This window comes from Triturus cristatus, chromosome 4_1 (assembly GCF_964204655.1).
Source record: "Triturus cristatus chromosome 4_1, aTriCri1.1, whole genome shotgun sequence".
Lineage (NCBI taxonomy): Eukaryota > Metazoa > Chordata > Amphibia > Caudata > Salamandridae > Triturus > Triturus cristatus.
In genome coordinates this window covers 1,017,779,342-1,017,798,119 of record NC_140585.1, presented here as the reverse complement: position 1 = coordinate 1,017,798,119, position 18,778 = coordinate 1,017,779,342, and the positions used below count along the sequence as shown (strand labels likewise).

The window sequence follows — 18,778 nt, the reverse complement described above, 5'->3', positions numbered from 1 at the left end:
GGAGGCAGCTCAGTGTACTGAGCACATGCAGTGGCGGAGTTAGTAAAATCAGTACTTTGGGGTTTATGATGTTTCTTTCCAGCAACAAAAGATGGGGTTTGGTTTGTGGCCCATAGTGCCACCCCTCGCCCCTTCCCATCAATCAACCCTCACATGTGCTCTTACGGGGGGCGGGAAATGCCTTCACCCATGCTGCCGCGGCTTTGTGCAGAGCGCCAAACACGCCACCGAGAGCTCACTTGGTGCTATACAGTCTCTTCACGCGATGGGATAGACATGGGCCAACGGGCTCCTTTTATATAACTCTGACCAGTTCTTTTGTGAGTCCTTGTGATTGATGTGAAACACTGTTTGTCAAGGAATGAAAAAAGAATAACGGAACTGCCTTTTGAATGTCGGCACCGAGGTGTAAATACCACACACGACTGACAAGTACCGAGACCCCTGGGCATGTACGTGTGCGGGGCGCCTTGTGGGCTATAAATGTATGTATATATCTGTGTGTATGTATATATATATATATATATATATATATGCATACTTATATACACACACACACACACACACATATACACAGGTGTGTGTGCGTGTGTTTTCACTTCTGGCTCTATATCAATTATCAATCCAATAAAAACAGAAATACATGCAGGGGTTAGAAAGGAGGGGGTGATGGAGGGGTGGCTTTCGATGAGAGATACTAGAGCGGGGGATGGGGGTGCTACAGAGGTGGGCCACGGGGGATGTTAGACGGGTGGTCTGAGGGAGGGAATGCCACAGGGAAGGGCTACGGCCCCTCCCCATCCCATTACAAGGCTCAGACTTCCCCCCTTCGCCGCCCCAGCCATGTAAATGATCCGGCTGCACTTGTTTAAGCAGCGGAAGGTTAAGCACCCACACCGCTTCCATTGTCCCCCGCTGATGAGGTGGTGCACCCCGGGGGCCCCAAGGACCGGCGGTGGGCCCCGGACAGCGCCACCTCCAGCCACCACGGGTAATTAGTTCCCAGGCTGCAGCGGGGAGATAAAGCACTCTGAAGCCCTCAGCCAATCCCAGCCCGTGACCCTCCCCACGCCCCCCCACCCACAGGGAAGGGGCCTGACATGGAAGATTAATGTATGCGCCATCACCTCGCATAAAGACATCAGGTTGGATGGGGTGGGGTGAGGGGGGATAGCGCCCCAACCTGAGGATTGGGGACAGCTGTACAGACAGACAGACACACAGAGGCTGATCCCAGCACCCGCACCAACGGGAGCGTGCTCCTGATTTATGCGCAAATTAGCGCCTATCAGAGACATTGACCCTATTGGCCTTTTGGAGCGATTTAATCATTACTGAAACAATTTTCCAGTTTCACCACAGTTCACCGGCTCGATGTGAAGAAAAGCTTTTACTTGAAACATACATACATTATTCCTAATATTCACGGGCACCCGATCCCTGCCAGTATTTCAGAAAACCCACTATGTAAGTGATTTCATTTTAGATTAATTTATGTACTTTTAGCCTACTTAAACTCTGGCACAGATACAGCCCTCCTATGCCTCAGTCGGACACCAATGTCCTTCATTAACTAATTTACAAATGTGGGACAGTGTGCACATAGTTAGCCCCGCAGAGACATTTTGCATCCCCTGCTTAAACATTTTTTCAAACTGAAGTTCGTGTGGACAATGTCATGGGTGATATCCAATACTTTAAAACACTTTTCCTTAACAAAGGTTTTTAAAAAAAATGCATCTGCCTTATTTTCTTCCTATTCCATCTCTGCAGTGCAGGAAATGAGGGGATCTAGCTGTATTTGATCCTCGAGCTATGATAGAGACGGCCGGCCCCACTGAAATAAGGTGAATTTTTCCCGGTGTAAATGCAAACACAGGGCACATTCCGCAGCCTATTTCTATTTGTTCCAGCAACCTGCAGTTGGTGAGGGGGTTTCTGATATTTACTTCCAGCATGGCCCAACACAAAGGCCTCACTTAAAGGACCATCTGTCATGACTTTTAATGTTCTTACCAGTTCTGGCGTGTTGGAGAGGTTCTCGACTTTGGTTCTTGAGGGTTCTGGTATGTCTGAGGTAAGGGAGACCCTTTCTAAGCCAGAACAGACTGTGCCTTCAAAAAGGAGTCCCAAGAGGAAACAAGCATTGAAAATGCAATAGATCTCGCCTTTGATTAAGTTAAAGCCATTTGCTTAGCTAATGGTATTGTATAGCAAAGCAAATGGCTTTAACTTAATGAAAGGTGAGACCTATTGCACTTTTAATGCTTGTTTGTCCTGTTGCTCACATACTCGCCACTGTCCAGAACCTCTAGCAACCAATTGCAACTGATCTAAATGGAATTTCACCCAAGGTGCTCAAATTGTTCAGACGGGCAGTGTTCGCACCTGTTATCTTCCAAAGAGATTTACACTCAACCCAATACCTGTAATTGAAATATTTTCAAAAGTATTTTCCAAACAAGAGTAGGGAAATTCAAGCTGTTGTTCGAAAACGCATGGTGTACTCTGATTTTTTTTTTTAAAGCTGAGTGAATCCTCAACCTGTGGAAACCCATGCACACCTTTGATATTTCTAAAGGAACTATTTTGCATATTGACTTTTTCAAAAGTGCCTATGTTTTCCTTTCAGAATCATATCGGTAAATCTACCAGAGGAGGCAAAACAGTTTGGAATCCAGTTCCGATGGTGGCAGCCATACCACTCGGGCCAGGGCCAGGACGCGTGGGCCGTCGATGAAATCATCATGACATCAGTGCTTTTCAACAGCATTAGCCTCGATTTCACCAACCTGGTGGAGGTCACCCAGTCTTTGGGATTCTACCTGGGAAACGTGCAACCCTACTGTGGCCATGACTGGACGCTGTGGTAAGACACAAAGCGCGTGAACAGTGAAATACCAGAGAATTGCCGCTGCGCATACAAGCCTATAATGCACTTCGGTTTGAGCGTGGTAATAGGGGCATTTGCACAGGCCTGGCCAAGAGAAATGCAGAAGTATTTCTGTGCATATGATGGGACATGGAGAAGCACCTGGGGATTTGGGGACAATATGGTTTCTCTTGCTTTATCACATATTTTGGGCATATGAAAAAAAATCAGGGTATCAGTCTACATTTACACATCTGGGGCACATTTTAGGTCATGAAAGCAAGAAGGGGAGAGCCAGGATTGCTATCTATTTCCAAGAAAGAGTGCAGGTCATATGCAGTGCTTAATTTGAGCCGGTGACTGCCAGTGTGGGGCACTGGCACTTATTTTTGGGGATCGGCACTTATTTTTCTGCAACAGATATTTACAGAGTAAAAACGTCAAAAAGGGAAAAAGCAGGAACCTGCAAGAGTGAGATGAAGAGGCAGGGAATGTCTCATAGCGGAGTATAGACTACCAGCCTCGTTACTCCGCATGCCGATGTTTAATTTCACGGACCACCTGCTTCTGAGCAGAGCGCTTGGCACCGGCACACTTTCCTTTACAAATTAAGCACTGGTCATATGAAGCACCAGCTGTCCTGTTTATTTCCCCAATAAAAAATCTATTTTGAACTTAACCCCTTCAGCGCAGAAAGCAATTTCAGAAGTATGGTGGGACATGGAGGACTCAAGCATATTCTTGATCCATGCTGAAGCATCAATGGGCGGCCACCATGCAATACAAGCAGAGGATGTGAGAGCATCAGAAGCTATTAAGCGTCCCTGATGTGTGTTATGACCGCTGTGGATCTGGTTGTTAGCAATAATGTTGCAAGATAAGTAGTGTGTGCCCAGCCCACCTAGTTATCTCTGATCTAAACTCAAAACCCCAGGCAGCTACCGAAAATCCAGTGCTCCAATTCACATTCCTTTGCAGTGACTAGATGTGAAAAAAGTTCGACCTTAATATACTCCTTCTCAAGATTCTCACCCAGAATATAGAATAACACACTTAAAGCAATTAGAATAGACCATTAGCCCTACTCTGTCAAAAATGTACTGAAGGAGCATCTGCTTTTGAAATATCTATAGGGACAATCTGTAAAGTGCTCATGTCCTATTGTCCCCTCTACCTTCTTTTTCTGCCCACCCCACCTCTAAATGATGACTAGCCCCTCCCTCTCCTTTTTGACACCTTCCCCTTATTCTCTCGGACAACATCTTCCCATTAGCTGTCTGACTCCCTCTCCATTAGTGCTTATCACTTAGAACTTAGTTCCACTGCCGCAAAAACCTACAAAGTCTCTAATCTCTATGGGGATCACATACTAGACAAGGCCATTGAACTCCAGCTCAAGCCTCAGCTGAGGTCTTGAATTCAACATCAGACCTAGTCGGGGAATGTTTCTAATGCATTAGTCTACATCTGCACACTCTAGAATCACAGCTGCAAATTGTATAATGTTTTCAATGCTACAAAGTGCCCTGATGTGAATTCTGACTTTTTTTCACTGTACTAAAAACGAAAACAAACAAGCATTTGCAATGCAATAGGTCTCACATTTGCAAGAGTTTAAGCTATTGGCATTGTAAATGGCAATACATTTTATTTATCTTAGAAAAAAGCACACTGGCAATGTGGGCTCCAAATAGCGCACTGGTGTGTAATTAATACCAATTCTGTTTCCTCCAACGCTCTACTTTCGTGACCCATTGCCAAGAGGCCATCCCAATACAAGGTAAAGAAATAACAAATGAAAAGGAGCGTTCAATTCTATACAGGATTATCTGTTACAAAATCAACAGATGGTTAAACTGTTCTCCAGCAATAGATCAAGTAGTCATGATGTGATGAATAAAAGTTATTCAGGAGTCTTGCAAGTTGCTTTGATTCAAATTTTAAAAATGCCAATTTGACAGAGGCAATCCATTCCGCCCAGCCAATGCATTTCGTACCTGTGGGACTTCATCAGTGCTTGATCAATATCCCAATGTTGTCTTCCACCCAGTGTTGGCTCCTGTTATCTCCTGTTACCCTTCTCATAAGGTAAAAGACTGTAAGATTTGCCATACTTTTTCCTAAAAAACGTTTAAATGATGGAGAGGGGAGGCTGTTGTTACGGCTCTAAAAGCTCAGGACCTGGGACGCTCCTCTATTTGATGAGTAGGATGACGATGCTTCTAAGACAAAGAAGTCTCAGAAAGAAGAAAGAGAAAGGGCTGAGGGACATGTGTCTCGTAAACCACCTAAAAAAGCTCACAAAAAGACTCAACATGGGTCATCTGAGAAGCATGTTTTGTCTACTGAGCGTTTACACAAGCATTCTAAAGAGGATGTCGCCTCAAAAATATCAAAATCAGAGCCAGCAACACCTTCTCCAATATTGTTGTTACAGTTCAAAAAGCCCTTTTCAGTGCAGTCAATGGAGAAATCCACTCTAGAGAAATAACCATCAACAAAACCATCAATGACGCCAACATAGACAAAGGTAGGCTGATCTGGCTGCTTCCATACTGCCACTACTTGGAAGGCTCTAGGATTAGGACCTTCGCTTTGGCAATTGTACTTGTTTACAGTGCTCAAAAAGGAAATACTACAAGTGAAGAATATTTCAATGTATCTTTAGCCACCTTACTATGTACTGTTTTTAAACCACATGCATTGTTTTGATTGCAAACTTTATGCATTGTTTTGAAAACTTTGGATTAAAACACAAAGTCATATAGAAAATATGCTTATTTGATGCTCTCTTTTTTTTGACATAACACATGCGCATTTGATGTTTTCTTCCCTGTGAGACAACACAATGTAAAAAGCTAATGAACTGGGTTCCCTAATTGGCCATTTATGTAGCAGACTATTATAATAAACTTGTGTATATTAACGGTTAGAGTGCCAAGGTATAACTGTTTTAGAATTTGATCGCAATAACGGGTTTCTTAGGAACACTCGTTAAGTTAACATCCTTGGTAGTGGGATGTTTATGTTACCTTGAAGCGCACCGTAATTTATAAGGAATTTAAATCAAAGATACACATAACTTTAGAATTGATGTGCGACTGTCTAGACCACCACTACCGTTTTGTGATTTTGTATAGACAAAGGTAGCTCCGCCGTTGCCGACTACACCATCAATGAAATTAGCCCCATCGACGGTGACAACGATAACACTGTCAATGACGACTTTGACAATGGCATAGTCGGCAGTGATGGTACTATCGTTGTCGGTCAATTCACCTACGATCTCACCTATGGGAACATCATAGACGAAAAACTCATCAACCACTACATTGATGGCAAAAGAGGTAACACTGTTGACGGCGAGACCCGATAATGACAGCAAGGCCATTGTTGATGCCATCGTCTATGATACAATCGATGAGATAATTGCTTCATTCTCCATTAGTTTCAATAATACCTTAACACACATTGTTGAGCAAAGTTTCACCTCTTCCACCACCTTACTTGTTAGATGTGGACGATTCAGAGGAGAGGAATATTGTGAGGAAGATTATTATTCCTCAGGAACACAATTTATGGATAAGTCTAAGTCATATATGAAGCATTACCATCCCTAAGAACATCATGAGCCCCAGGTAGAGATGGTGCAGGTACCAAGAGCTTTGGTTCACGACTTACAGAGCATGCTGCAGGACTATTATAAAATATTTCCAGAGCACACTCAGGCTACATCACCACCACAAATAATTCACGCTCCTCAAATTAAACCTCCTATTCCTGCATAATTTACTGGCAATGCATCCACCAAAAAGAACTCCAGCTTCAGACTTTGCAATTCTGCCTACGGATGATATGGTTTCCTCAGAAGAGGACAGAAAAGAGGGTGAAGTACCAGATGACCACAGTGTGTTGAATGAATGAGATGATTACCTGCTGCAGGCTTCTTCACCGCCACTTCCTTATCCTGTGGGCTCCCCTCCTGATGATATTGGGAGTTTCCAAACTCTGATGGAGCGAGCAGCAAAACGATTTGAGTTGCCAATGCCAGTGAAGCAATCAGTTTGCTTTCTTTATGATTTTAAAGAGCGGGCTAGAAAATCTGTTAGAGTTATCCCGGTTGTAGACTATATCTAGAAGGGAGATGTGAAAATTATGACAAATCCAGCAACAGTGTCTGAGAATATATGATGTTACAACGCATGCCATTACAATGCATGCTTTTACAACGCAGTCTTTACATCGCAACTACCATTACATTGCATGATTTTACAACGCATGCCATTACAATGCATACCATTACAACGCATACCATTAGAACGCATACCATTACAACGCATAGTACTTTTAGGGCAACAGTAGGGTAAGTGTTGGATAGTGTAGGGGTAAAAAACACTATTCCTACTCCAGTGAGTGCAAGAGTAGGGTAAGTGTTGGATAGTGTAGGGGAAAAAATTACTATTCCCACTCTAGTGAGTGCAACAGTAGGGAAACGTTTTGGATAGTGTAGGGGTAAAAATTACTATTCCCATGTACCCCAAAACCCATACCCACCCTAATACTAAAATAATCTCCACTACTTACCTTATAATGCGTTGTAATGGCATGTGTTGTAATAGTATGCGTTGTAATGGCATGCATTATAGCGACATGCGTTGTAATGGCATGCATTGTAATGGCATGCGATGTAAAGGCAGTTGCGTTGTAGCAGTTGCATTGTAAAGGTAGGTTGTTGTCATGACAACGTTGTAATGGATGTTTCCCATGTCCGCTGTCCCACTCAAGTTGGATAAAAAATATAAGACATCTGAAAATTCGCTAGCCTGTTTGATAGGACATCCTAATCCAGATTCTATCATAATGCAAGCAGCTCAGCGTCATTCCAAGAACCCCTCTACGCCTATATCAACGCTACCAAATCGAGAGGGTAGATGCTTGATAACATAGGAAAGAGATTTTCCTCAAGGTCAACTATAACGGTTAGAGCGGCTAATTCTTTGGCGATTCTTGGCAGATACGACAGGCAGAAGTGGTCTGCTCCTTACATAGATCGGTTACCAGAGGAGGTAAGGACAAAGGCAAGAAAGATTCTATAAGAAGGCGAACAATCCTCTTCAGAAATTATTGATTGTGCAATGGATATCACCTCCACAGGTCTTCGGAAATTGGCAGGTGCTACTGTTCTCCGCAGACAGGGTTGGCTTAAGGCTACTTCCTCAAGACCTGAAGTCCAGAGTAAAATTCTAGACAAGAGGAGTTGGCCTAAAGGTTAGGGCGCTAGACTTCGGACCTGGGGGAACTGGGTTCGAGTCTCGGTAACGATGCTAAACCTCCTGTGATTCTGGGCAAATCACTTAATCTCCCCGTGCCTAACAAAAAAAATTAATGTGTGTCCTCATGTAACGTAACTAAAAAAAAGCCTTTTGACAGAGAGGCCTTATTTGGAAGACACATTGATGAGGCGTTACAATCTATAAACACGGACACTACAAAATTGTTGGGTTAGCTACAAATGAGCTGCAAGCCTTTTCGTGGGGCAAGAGGCAGGGGTATGTTCTCTTATGGAGGAGGATACCATCCTTATTGATCACAACAGTACCAGCTCTTCCAGCAACAGTACAGACAACAATACCCTAAACAACAGTACAGACAACCACCTCAGTGATTTAAAGCAAACAAACTGCAAGGAGGAAACAAGCTTCCCAGGAAAGAGACACACTTAAGAAACAGTGACAGGACGAACTTGCTGGTTACTCACAAGCATGTAGCAGAAGCAATTGGGGGCCAAATAACAAACTATCTGCCTCATTGGAAGTTCATCACAATGGACAAGTGGGTTTTAGGTCTAGTCTCCTCTGGCCATACATTGGAACTTACAAAGAGATCACCTCATACCCCTCCGACAGGGTCATCCCCTCTTCATCTTGTTCAGCTACAAAGGGAAATATTTACCATGATGAACAAGGGCACGATAGAAAGTGTACCACGCAGTCAGAGGGAAAAGGGTTTTTATTCCCACTTGATCCAGATCAAGAAAAAGACAGGGGAATGGAGGCCCATTTTAGACCTTTGGAGCTTAAACACATATCTAAGAAAACAATCATTTTGTATAGTTGTTCTCCAAAACATCATCCAGCTCCTGAACCGCTGAGACTACATGATGACCCTCGACCTTCAGGATGCTTATTTTCACATTGCCATTCACCCAAAGCATCGACAATTCTTAAGATTCAGAGAAGCAGCAGTATATCTTGATTCTCTGCTTGTTTGATTAAGTGGGATGAGTCATCATTATGCCTTAGCACCTGATTATCCCGTTCTCCAAGTGTTCCATTACCCTACCCCAGGAGGTGTATGACAGTCGTGATTGGGAAAAGTTCAGTAAAATAAAATAATAATAGTATCTTCTCTCTTGTGTAAATTGTCTTTATTTTCACACTGGAGGGATAAGGTTAAAAAAGGCAGACAGTGCTTATATGGATATTAATTGTTCCAATGCACCTGGTGAAAGGTCGAGCGACATGTTTCAGTCTATGCTACCCATATGGGTCGGTTGGCTTTCTTCAGGGCCAAAGGATTTAGCCGTCTCTAATGTCAGGAGGCTGTGTATATAGTCAGGAAAGGTAAGTTGATTCACTCACCCTTCTTCATAAACTGGTCATGTTTGTGCATGTTGTTGACAAGATGTTATGGTCCACAATTTGGTCTGTTCCGGGGCACAAAGGACAGCAGTAGCACCTGCCACAAGAATCCCACACGTGAGGATTACAAGCTGCAATTCCGGCTTCACTTAACCAAGACACCTCGCAAAGATCACAGTCAAAGACCAATTTGTAGGGTATTGAAAGAAAGAGGCAAGTGAACGAGTGCGGTACTGTGATATTGTAAGAATAAATTAGTTAACAAGGACATTCAATGAAATTGAGATTGGAAGCAGATGTACTCTCAACAGGTTCATAAAACTATCATGTGAGGAAGTTCAACTGATGTGTGCCTAAGTAAGATGGGACTGCCCTCTCGTGATTTTGAGGAATTGCCATGGACTTGAACATTACTTAAGATCGGTCACTGTTTGATAAGTTAAGGACAGTGCAGTCTGAATTACTGTTCTTAACAACTTTGTTAAAGAGACCAGAGAACGCAGTACCCATAGAAGACTCTAGCCTCTTATCCTGAGTCTGTATCTGAGCAGTCATATTAAAGAAAAGTGCAAAAAGAAATGGAAGTGTTGTGAAAGGTTTTTTATTTCACATGCTCAGTTAGAGGTAGGGAGAAGGGGTTTCGGGGACACAATGTCATTCACCCCTGTTTGTTACTAAGTGATTTTCCACTGAGAGATTTTGTAGTATTGTGTTGTACTGTGAATTTATATATAATTTACTAACCATTGGGGAGCTGTTGTATCTCTTCTCATTGGAGCCCGTGTTAGTTTCTAGTGTTAGTTGTAAGTATTTTGTATTAGTTGTATATCAAGCCAAACTGTCAGCATTGGTAAACAGATTAGTTGCATACTGTTTATAGACTAGAGGAAGTTAGTTGTTGCAGATGTTTTAGTTATCATTTTGCATTCTTGATGGTGTCTTTGTGATGTTGGGATAAATGGGGGGCATGCAGTCTAATATGTGTGTTTCCCTCTTCTAGTTAGTTCTGATAGTGCACTGTCTTACGAAATGGGGGTAGTGTTGTTAATGGTGTAGTGCACAGCTACTTGTTTTAAGACAAGCTTATTCAAGCTGGGTCATTGAAAGCTGAGGGAGATTTCAGTTAGGATTAATGAAAATTAAGAGTTATAGGACCGAGAAAATATAGCTGTAGGCGGGATCAGGTTAATAGGTGTGGGAACACTCCTGTTATGTAATTTGTGTGTATTTGGAAATGGTTCACATGTGGTGTCATGCAATGAGTATGAATACTAGAAGGAATTAGAATGAGGAGATATGAACAGACTCAGGTTCAATTAGTCAGTGTCGGAGCAATGCTCTTATGTACTTTTACACAGGTTTAGGGGCAGATTTACATGCAATCAGTAGAATTACTAGAAGAGATCTTTTCAATTGTAATCATTTCTAAATAGCTGAGTTGTAACTTTCAGATGTATTAGTTTACTAAGAGTTTTTGGAGTTTCTATGATAGTGTTCAATGTATCTTTAACTTAGATTCAAATAGACACAGGTCTTCGCCATCCTACCTGTTTGCAGCTGCAACGTGGAATAATACCTTTGTTGATATTGTGTACAATATACTGTTTTGGATCACTGTAATTTTGGTCGAGGGTCAGGGATTGCTGTTTTTCTGATTTTGTGGGGTAAGAGTAAGTCCCCCTGTCTGTTGGTTATGAAATCATTATTCTATTTGCCCTTTGAGTTTTAGGCGGGGAAGAACCAATATTTCTGCAGCCTCCTAAACCCAGATTATTCTTGATGATGCATATTTTTGCTGTGATTGAATTCTATAGCTTGGCAGATTGTGCACAGAACTTTGTACCACTGATAGTGTTCTGCTTATATAAAGGGACACATAGTTGTAGTGCCAACCTGGATCAAGGTATCCTATTTTTAGCAGTACTTCTTGAGCTTCATCTTTTAAAATAATGGTCCAGATCAGTTTATTACCTTGTGTTTTATGTGCAATAGTTGAAAGTGCATCTTTTGGCAAGAAGAGTCCAATGAAGAGCCTTCAAAGCTGATGAGATGTCATTGAGAATTTTTGGGGTACAGAAGTTGTTTTGCTGCTGCATTTTGAAGTTACTTGAGTTGTTTCATATCGGAGATTGATACTCCATGGCAAACGCCATTGCCATAGTCCTGGCATGAATAAAACAAGTGATGTAGTTGCCTGGACCAATTGCACGAAGCCCAGGTGAGGGAAGATGTGTTGGAAGGTCCTCATGGTAAATATGTGGATTTAGTTAATTGGTATACTGGTCCTTTGGTTTATCCAGTTTGTGATAATTTGGGTATTGTCAGCCTAGTTAGGGCATACATCAATTAGCCGACTTTAACCCCTTCCATGCTTATGACGAGCCCAGCTCGTCATGAGTCACAGTGGAGCTGTGCTCATGACGAGCTGGGCTCGTCATAACGGCCGCGGTCCGCCCACGCGCGATTGATTCCCCGCCTGTGCGGGCGAATTAATCAGTGGGCGGAGTCATGATCAGCCCAGCTCTTCACGAGCACCGCGGCGCCGCACCCCCCTCCCACCCCACGCCGCGGCGAAGGGGTTAATAATGCTTTGTGATGTATGGTGTAAGAATGCTAGTGGTAGGTCCTGGAGAAGGAATGCACCAACTCTCTTTATCCACTGAACTTTTCAGCTCATCGCAAGTGGAGATCAGAGCGGATTTCACACGTCTTCCCAAGATGAAGTCCGCTTGCTGGTTAAATATTAAGGCGTTTTTCCCCAAGAACTTTGAGATCTGGGAGAAGGTGGTCCTTTCTATTCTTTTTCCAAGAAAGGGACTATAAACAATAAGACTGTAGTTGTTTGGGTATAACTTGTTAATTTTAATGAGTGGGATACGCATGATGTTTTGAGATCTGTGGGAAGCGTGCTTGTGGTTAGGCACTTGCTGACAGTGTTCAATGTTGGGATTGATCTAGATGAACACAGGTGGGATGAGTCTGAGGGTATACCAACTGGTCCACTTAATCTCACTAGCTCATGAAATTTCATGAGATTTGTTTTTTTTTTAAAGAGCTGAATTGGGGCATTTTTCCCTAGTGAGCTGCATTTGTTGGGTGTCTTGCACTGTATACTCTTCCCTTTTTTTGACAGGCATTCATCTGTTGCTTTAGCTTTGGAGAGGACTTTATGATGAGTTGGCGGTGCTGATATATTTGTATATTCTGCCCTGCGGAATTCTGCTTGAATCAAGAGTAGATCTGTTATGGGGCATTTGCCCAAAGAAATCCTGTTTCAGTGGTAGGTTTCTTTGCTTTTTTGATGCTTGATTCTGACAATCTACTGTGTCTTTGTGGATGTGTTGGGTCCTGTAAGTTGTGTGGTTAAGAGTGTACATGTGTGCTTTTATCCTGTTTAGTTCATCAATCATCCAAGGGTTCTTCTGTTTACTCTTTTGTTGTCTTGAAGTTCCTAGGAGGATAATTTGGTTAAAAGCAGTTTCATCGAGTCATAAATACTCTCTATTAAGTTTATTTGGTCCATGCTGCTATTGCTTTTGTAAGGTTGGTCTCAGAATTCTCCGTACAGAGTTTTTTTGATTGTCTGTATGTTCTGAAGTGAGACATAGAGTTGATTAAAGGCTTAGTTCGAGGGTTATGGTTCATTGAGATGAGTTAATGGTCGCTTCAGGGGATAGGAATAATCTCTGTCATGTTCCGCAGCTCTGAATTGCAAAAGAGTGTGTCCAGAGTGTGTTCAGCTATCTGAGTCAGCCAAGAGTTAGTGTTGAGGCTCATCATTACAGATGTAGGTTACAGCATTGAACTCCACTTCATAGTGAGGCATTACCTTGCAGGCTCTATATCTACGACCGCTACCTCATCAATGTAATTTTCGATTCATTTTATCGTTACCATGACCACCACTACATCAATCAGAGATGCCCAATACCTACATCAACTTTAATTAAAATATATTTTTCATGGATTTTTTTATTTTATTTGCAATTGTAATTATATTATGTTTAAATATTTGACCTTTAAGTATTTTTATTTATTTATTAAAATTTCCTATAATTAAGTCTAATTTTATTAACAGAATGCTAACCATTAAATGTAGTTAATTTTAACTGAGCTATAGTCTCAAAATATATTTTATTCCTACATAATTTATTTTATTTATAAACCTGACCCAAACCTTTAAATATATTATTCTATTAATTTAAAATACGTTGATAATATATCCCCCTTTCAACTTTGTGTTTTTATTGAAATTATTGCATTGTACTCCTAGTCTTTAAATATATTATTAATTTATAGTTGATTTGATTTATTATCCTAACTCTAACCTATAAATATATTTAATAATTATATATTTATTTGATTTTTTTAAAACTTACTTAGAATGGTAATCCATGCAAATAGCACTCCTATTTGACATGTCTCAGATGGATGCCACCTTTTTGAGTTTATTAAATCCCTTAATTCAATAATTTCATTTTTTTTTTTTAAATTAACCTTGCCTCAAATGTAACTATGTTTCTTAACGTTAGTGATGTAGTGTCCCAAAATGTTTTAGCACTGTGATCTAATGGCCATCATTTTGTTCTTTCATTGTAGCGCACTCTGTATGGTGGGAGCACCATTTTCCATGCCTCATGCCCCCTGCTTGATGGGCACTGGAATTACAAATGTAATTAACAAATTTATGAGGACAGAGTTAACATTATTTGAGGATCATGTCATTAGCCTTGCTTTGAATACCATGGGAAGGCTTCTGAAAGACCAGTGGGGTTATTCTGCAGCTCCTGATCCTTTTAGATCTCGCTGACCAGACAGTACAAGCTGTCTAGTTGTGAAAGACCTATTGTGGTATTACCAATAATATTCAGTGGGTTTACAATTGTTTGGCTTTATTGTCACTCTCATTTGCTTGCTTCTGATTCGTTGGTTTGCTTTGACTTGCCTTGTCCCTCCCCTGGAGCACAGCCTCTTTACCATACTTTTGATTGTGTCCTTCTCTTTTACTGCTCTCTTATAGGAACCTATTTTTTCTTTTTGGTTATACACTCTATGACAGTACATGTGTTTTTCATCTCTCTCCCTCGTGTGCTTCTCCTCCCACCCTCCCTCCACATACCATATTGCCCTCTCCCTTATGTGCTGCTGACTCTCTGTCTCACTGCTATTAAATGAACCCCTCCTCTTAGGAATTATTCGCAGTAGGCCTCTTCTGCCTTCAAGTGACACCCTTTTTGTCCCAAAAAGGACACTCTATTCTGAAAATCTCTGTCCCTCTGTAGACTTCAAGGGGCTGAGGGTGGCCATGTAACACAATTTTCTGTTTTGTTAGCATGTCCCAAGGGCCATAGGTCTGCTTCACTGATCCGCTGGGAACCTTCTCCAGCATAAGAGTTCTTATTGAAAATACAATTTTTGTTCCACTGGATATATACATTTGATATGCTAATAGAATTGTGATATATTTATGTGCGAGATAGAAGTGCTTTTCTGTCCACAGGTGGAAACTGGGTTGCCGTCCATTGTTGTGATCTTAATCGTAGCTTACACTGCTTAGGAAGACTTTGCCCTGATGGATATACACTTAACATTTGAAGATATTCATGAACAGTTGACTCCGCTGTACTTTATATGCATGAGGACAGTAGCTTAATTTTCAAAGCTATGATCAAAGTCCTGAAAACAACAGTGTTTCCTCAAAATTTGATGGGCGTCTGCAGACTACCATGGCTTTAATTGGCACAAATACATTCACTTTGTGAGAGCAAAAGCAGAGTAATTGTAGGAAGCCATCAGGAAAAAAATAAATAATTGCACAGTCCCTGCAGGCTCCTGGAACAGCGCCATAGGAGTTTTATTAATAAGTACATTATGGCGGTCTTATTTGAGTTTCCGATCATCTCTCAAGCAATAGGCGGTAGGCTGTGGGAATAGCAGAGAGAGCCCTGTCAGTGATAATGAACCTCCTGCCCAGCATATACGAGTCAAACAAGGACATGTAAGTATGCACCGCTCATTAAAGTTGAGTGCCGTGCTCGACCTCAACATTACAGCACATTTTTTTAAAAGGGAAACTTTTTGGTGATCTCACTCCCTTATTATTTGAGAACACACATTTTAGAGCCCTCCAGCATCAGACAAAAAATCCCTTACTGGCCCTTTCCTTCCTCGCAGTTGCACCCCAAATATTCGGTACTACATGCAGCACTATGAATGGACTTGTTTCTACTCTGTTTACTAGAAGATTCCGGGTCACCAAGGTCGTTGTGCTTTATTCGCGGAGTTTAGTTTAGCAACTAAGTGACTTTTGGGAGTTGTAGTCCTGGTAGACCTCGGTTGATCCAATTGAAGTAACATACCTGAAAACAATGGTGTGTAAATGAAAATCCCAGAACTGGAGCATGGCCACCTTTGAGACATCTGGTAACCTTTAACCTTATCTATGTAGTTGGATGACTGCGGTAATCCGTGGTTTATAAATGACTATCCATGGTAGGTCATGGCATATCCTAGAGTTTCCTTCTAGTGCCCTGAAGCAATACCTTTGAGGTGCTCTGGGATGCCGCTGGAGTGCTATGCGCTACATACCGAGCTATGAACTGTTGTGCCCTTCGACGCCCTTGCTGTTCTCCAGGGAAATTTGTGAACTTCCACCAGGTCTGTAGCAAATGGCTAATAGTTAAATTAATCGCCGGTGGCTGATCCCAGCTGTGGGGCCATTTGGTTGTCATTTCGGAGCCCATGCCTTCCCGGAAGCTCGGCTGCCCTGGCAGCGCTTCTCCCGAGGCCGCCAGTCACAATTGCTTTTTGATTACCAGCAGACTCGTCAATGCGCTATAAATCATCCCACTGCGCGACAGGCTCGAGCCCATTTTCGGCAGAGAAAGGATTACCTCTGATTATGTTCCGGACACCCTCTGCCTACAGCGCGATCTGTAAATCAAGAACCATGGACGTGTGGAGGCAGGAGATAAGTTTGGAACTCAGAAGCACCCTGTTTCAAGGGAGATTAGAAACGCTTTTAATCTGGAGCCTGTTTGTGGTGACAGGATGGGATGATGGATCTCGTGCACTCTCTTGAAGGGCAATGTATGGGTAAAACGAGATAATGAATGTCTAAAATTATGCGAAAAATTACCCTAAATTAACATAATTACAAGAATTCGGCTTTTCTTTGTAACATTCCATAACTGATAGGTATGACCACACTCGCAGTCAAGCACCCCACGCTTCATGCTCCTTAGGTAGCCAATACGGCAGAGCTCTTGTCTATATCCAAGACATCGTTGTATGTCATATGGCAATCTTCAGCACTCCCTGGGCTGTAAGAGATCAGAGTTCTGGTGTGTAGCCAAGATATTGTAGGTCGTATGGCAATCTTCAGCACTACTGTCAGGGTTCACAGGATGTTTCCTCCTTGCAAACTCTTGGTAGCCTGTACTTTATCTACAAGACGCTTTAGGTTAAGTCCTCCGTCTTGTAATACATCCATCTGGAGTGCGAGTTGGCGGCGCCGGAACTTCAAGAGGGCCGCCAACCCGCATACTGATTAGCGTTCCAGTCTCTCTGTTGGAATTCTCCCTTTAGATGAAGCGTGCGTCAACGGTCCACTGCGCACTTCACCGGAAAACTTCCAGAGAAAAGAGCTTACCTGTTTGTCTCCGCTGTGTCAGTTGAGAGATGGTAGAGGCAGTTGGCGGCGTCTAGCTGCACCGGTTCCCTGAGAAGCTACCAAACCCTTAATTTCCTGAGATTAGTGTTTTTGCGCATGGCAACTAAAGAGCATTATTTTAGTAACGAGCATGTTCGCTTTCAGAGGACTAATTAATACGCGCATGCCTGTATTCAGACCACTAATCAAAGGCACGTCTATCTGCCTTGAATTTCGTTTCAGATATGCGCATGCTCGCCAAGAACAGTGTTTTAGGCTTGAGCATGGCGTATTAGGAGCTTGAGGAAATTTGCGGATGTTCCCTTCAGTTACGTCACAACTCCTTAACATGGAGTTAAAGAACTTAAACCTTGTCACAGACGGTAACCTTCCTGAAAGTTATAGCGATAAGTCTTCCTGATAGTTACAGAACTAAATAGCAGTCTACAGAACTACCCGGCTTCACGAGTCGTTTCCTATAGAAAAAAGGTTCCAATGACTAACCTTTAAAATCTCATGCTGCTCAAGTTTCAAATAATATTAAAAGGAGAATTAGCACTTACCTGAGTTCTCTTGATGGAAGCACAATACAGAGGGGCTTCAGCTTTTAGCTCTTCCTGCGAGACACAAGAAAGGTTTTCATTATCAACTAACCATATACAGTTAAAAAGAACAGCAGTAATTCTACAAGAAAAGAATAGAAGAGAGGCAAAGGCCAAGAATATTTCTGGTAAGAAAGAGTTGTTAAGCATCAATGTTTAAAGGTGATACATATAGAATATGTGTAGAGTACTGTAATCTATTTTAGCTTTCGAAGAAGAAAATAAGAGCACGAAACAAGAACAAGTAGAATACGGAAGACTTGGCAGTTTCTTCTTATTCCCCATCCCCTTTCCCCCCTTGGTACTTACCTGTGAAGGAAAACAAAAACCCTACAGGAACGTTCCGAAAGGGGCATTGGGAACTTAGCGTCGTTCTGCTCCTGTGCAATTGAGAACGAGAGGATTAAGGTCCTGACAACTACCTGGTTTGTCAGAGATCAGAGTTCTGGTGTGTATCCAAGGTATTGTTGTAGGTCATATGGGAATCTTTAGCGCTACTCGAGCTGAAATAAATCAGAGTGCTGGTGTGTATTCAAGATATCGTTGTAGGTCATATGGCAATCTTCAGCACTACCTGGGCTCTAAGAGATCAGAGTTCTGGTGTGTATCCAAGATATTATAGGTCGTATGGCAATCTTCAGCACTACCCGAGCTGCAATAAATCAGAGTTCTGGTGTGTATTCAAGATATTGTTGTAGCTCATATGGCAATCTTCAGCACTACCTGGGCTCTAAGAGATCAGAGTTCTGGTGTGTATCTAAGATATTGTAGGTCGTATGGCAATCTTCAGCATTACCGGAGCTGCAAGCAACCAGTATCCTGGCATGTATCCAAGATGTCGTTGTAGGTCAAATGGCAATCTTCGGCAATATCTGGGCTCTAAGAAATCAGAGTTCTGGTGTGTATCCAAGATGTCGTTGTAGGTCGTATGGCAATCTTCAGCACTCCCTGGGCTCTAAGAGATCAGAGTTCTGGTGTGTATCCAAGATATACTTATAGGTCATATGGCAAT

The 18,778-nt window shown here is 42.2% G+C and overlaps 1 protein-coding gene across 1 annotated transcript in view; it reads left to right on the top strand.

Annotated features, from left to right (window-relative positions):
* The window catches only part of RELN (reelin), a 1,440,257-nt gene that overhangs the window by 909,619 nt on the left and 511,860 nt on the right, over positions 1-18,778 (top strand). Inside the window, exon 20 of the mRNA XM_085653954.1 lies at positions 2,633-2,869. Within this exon, the coding sequence (XP_085510080.1) occupies positions 2,633-2,869 (237 nt within the window). The remainder of the gene's footprint in view (positions 1-2,632; positions 2,870-18,778) is intronic.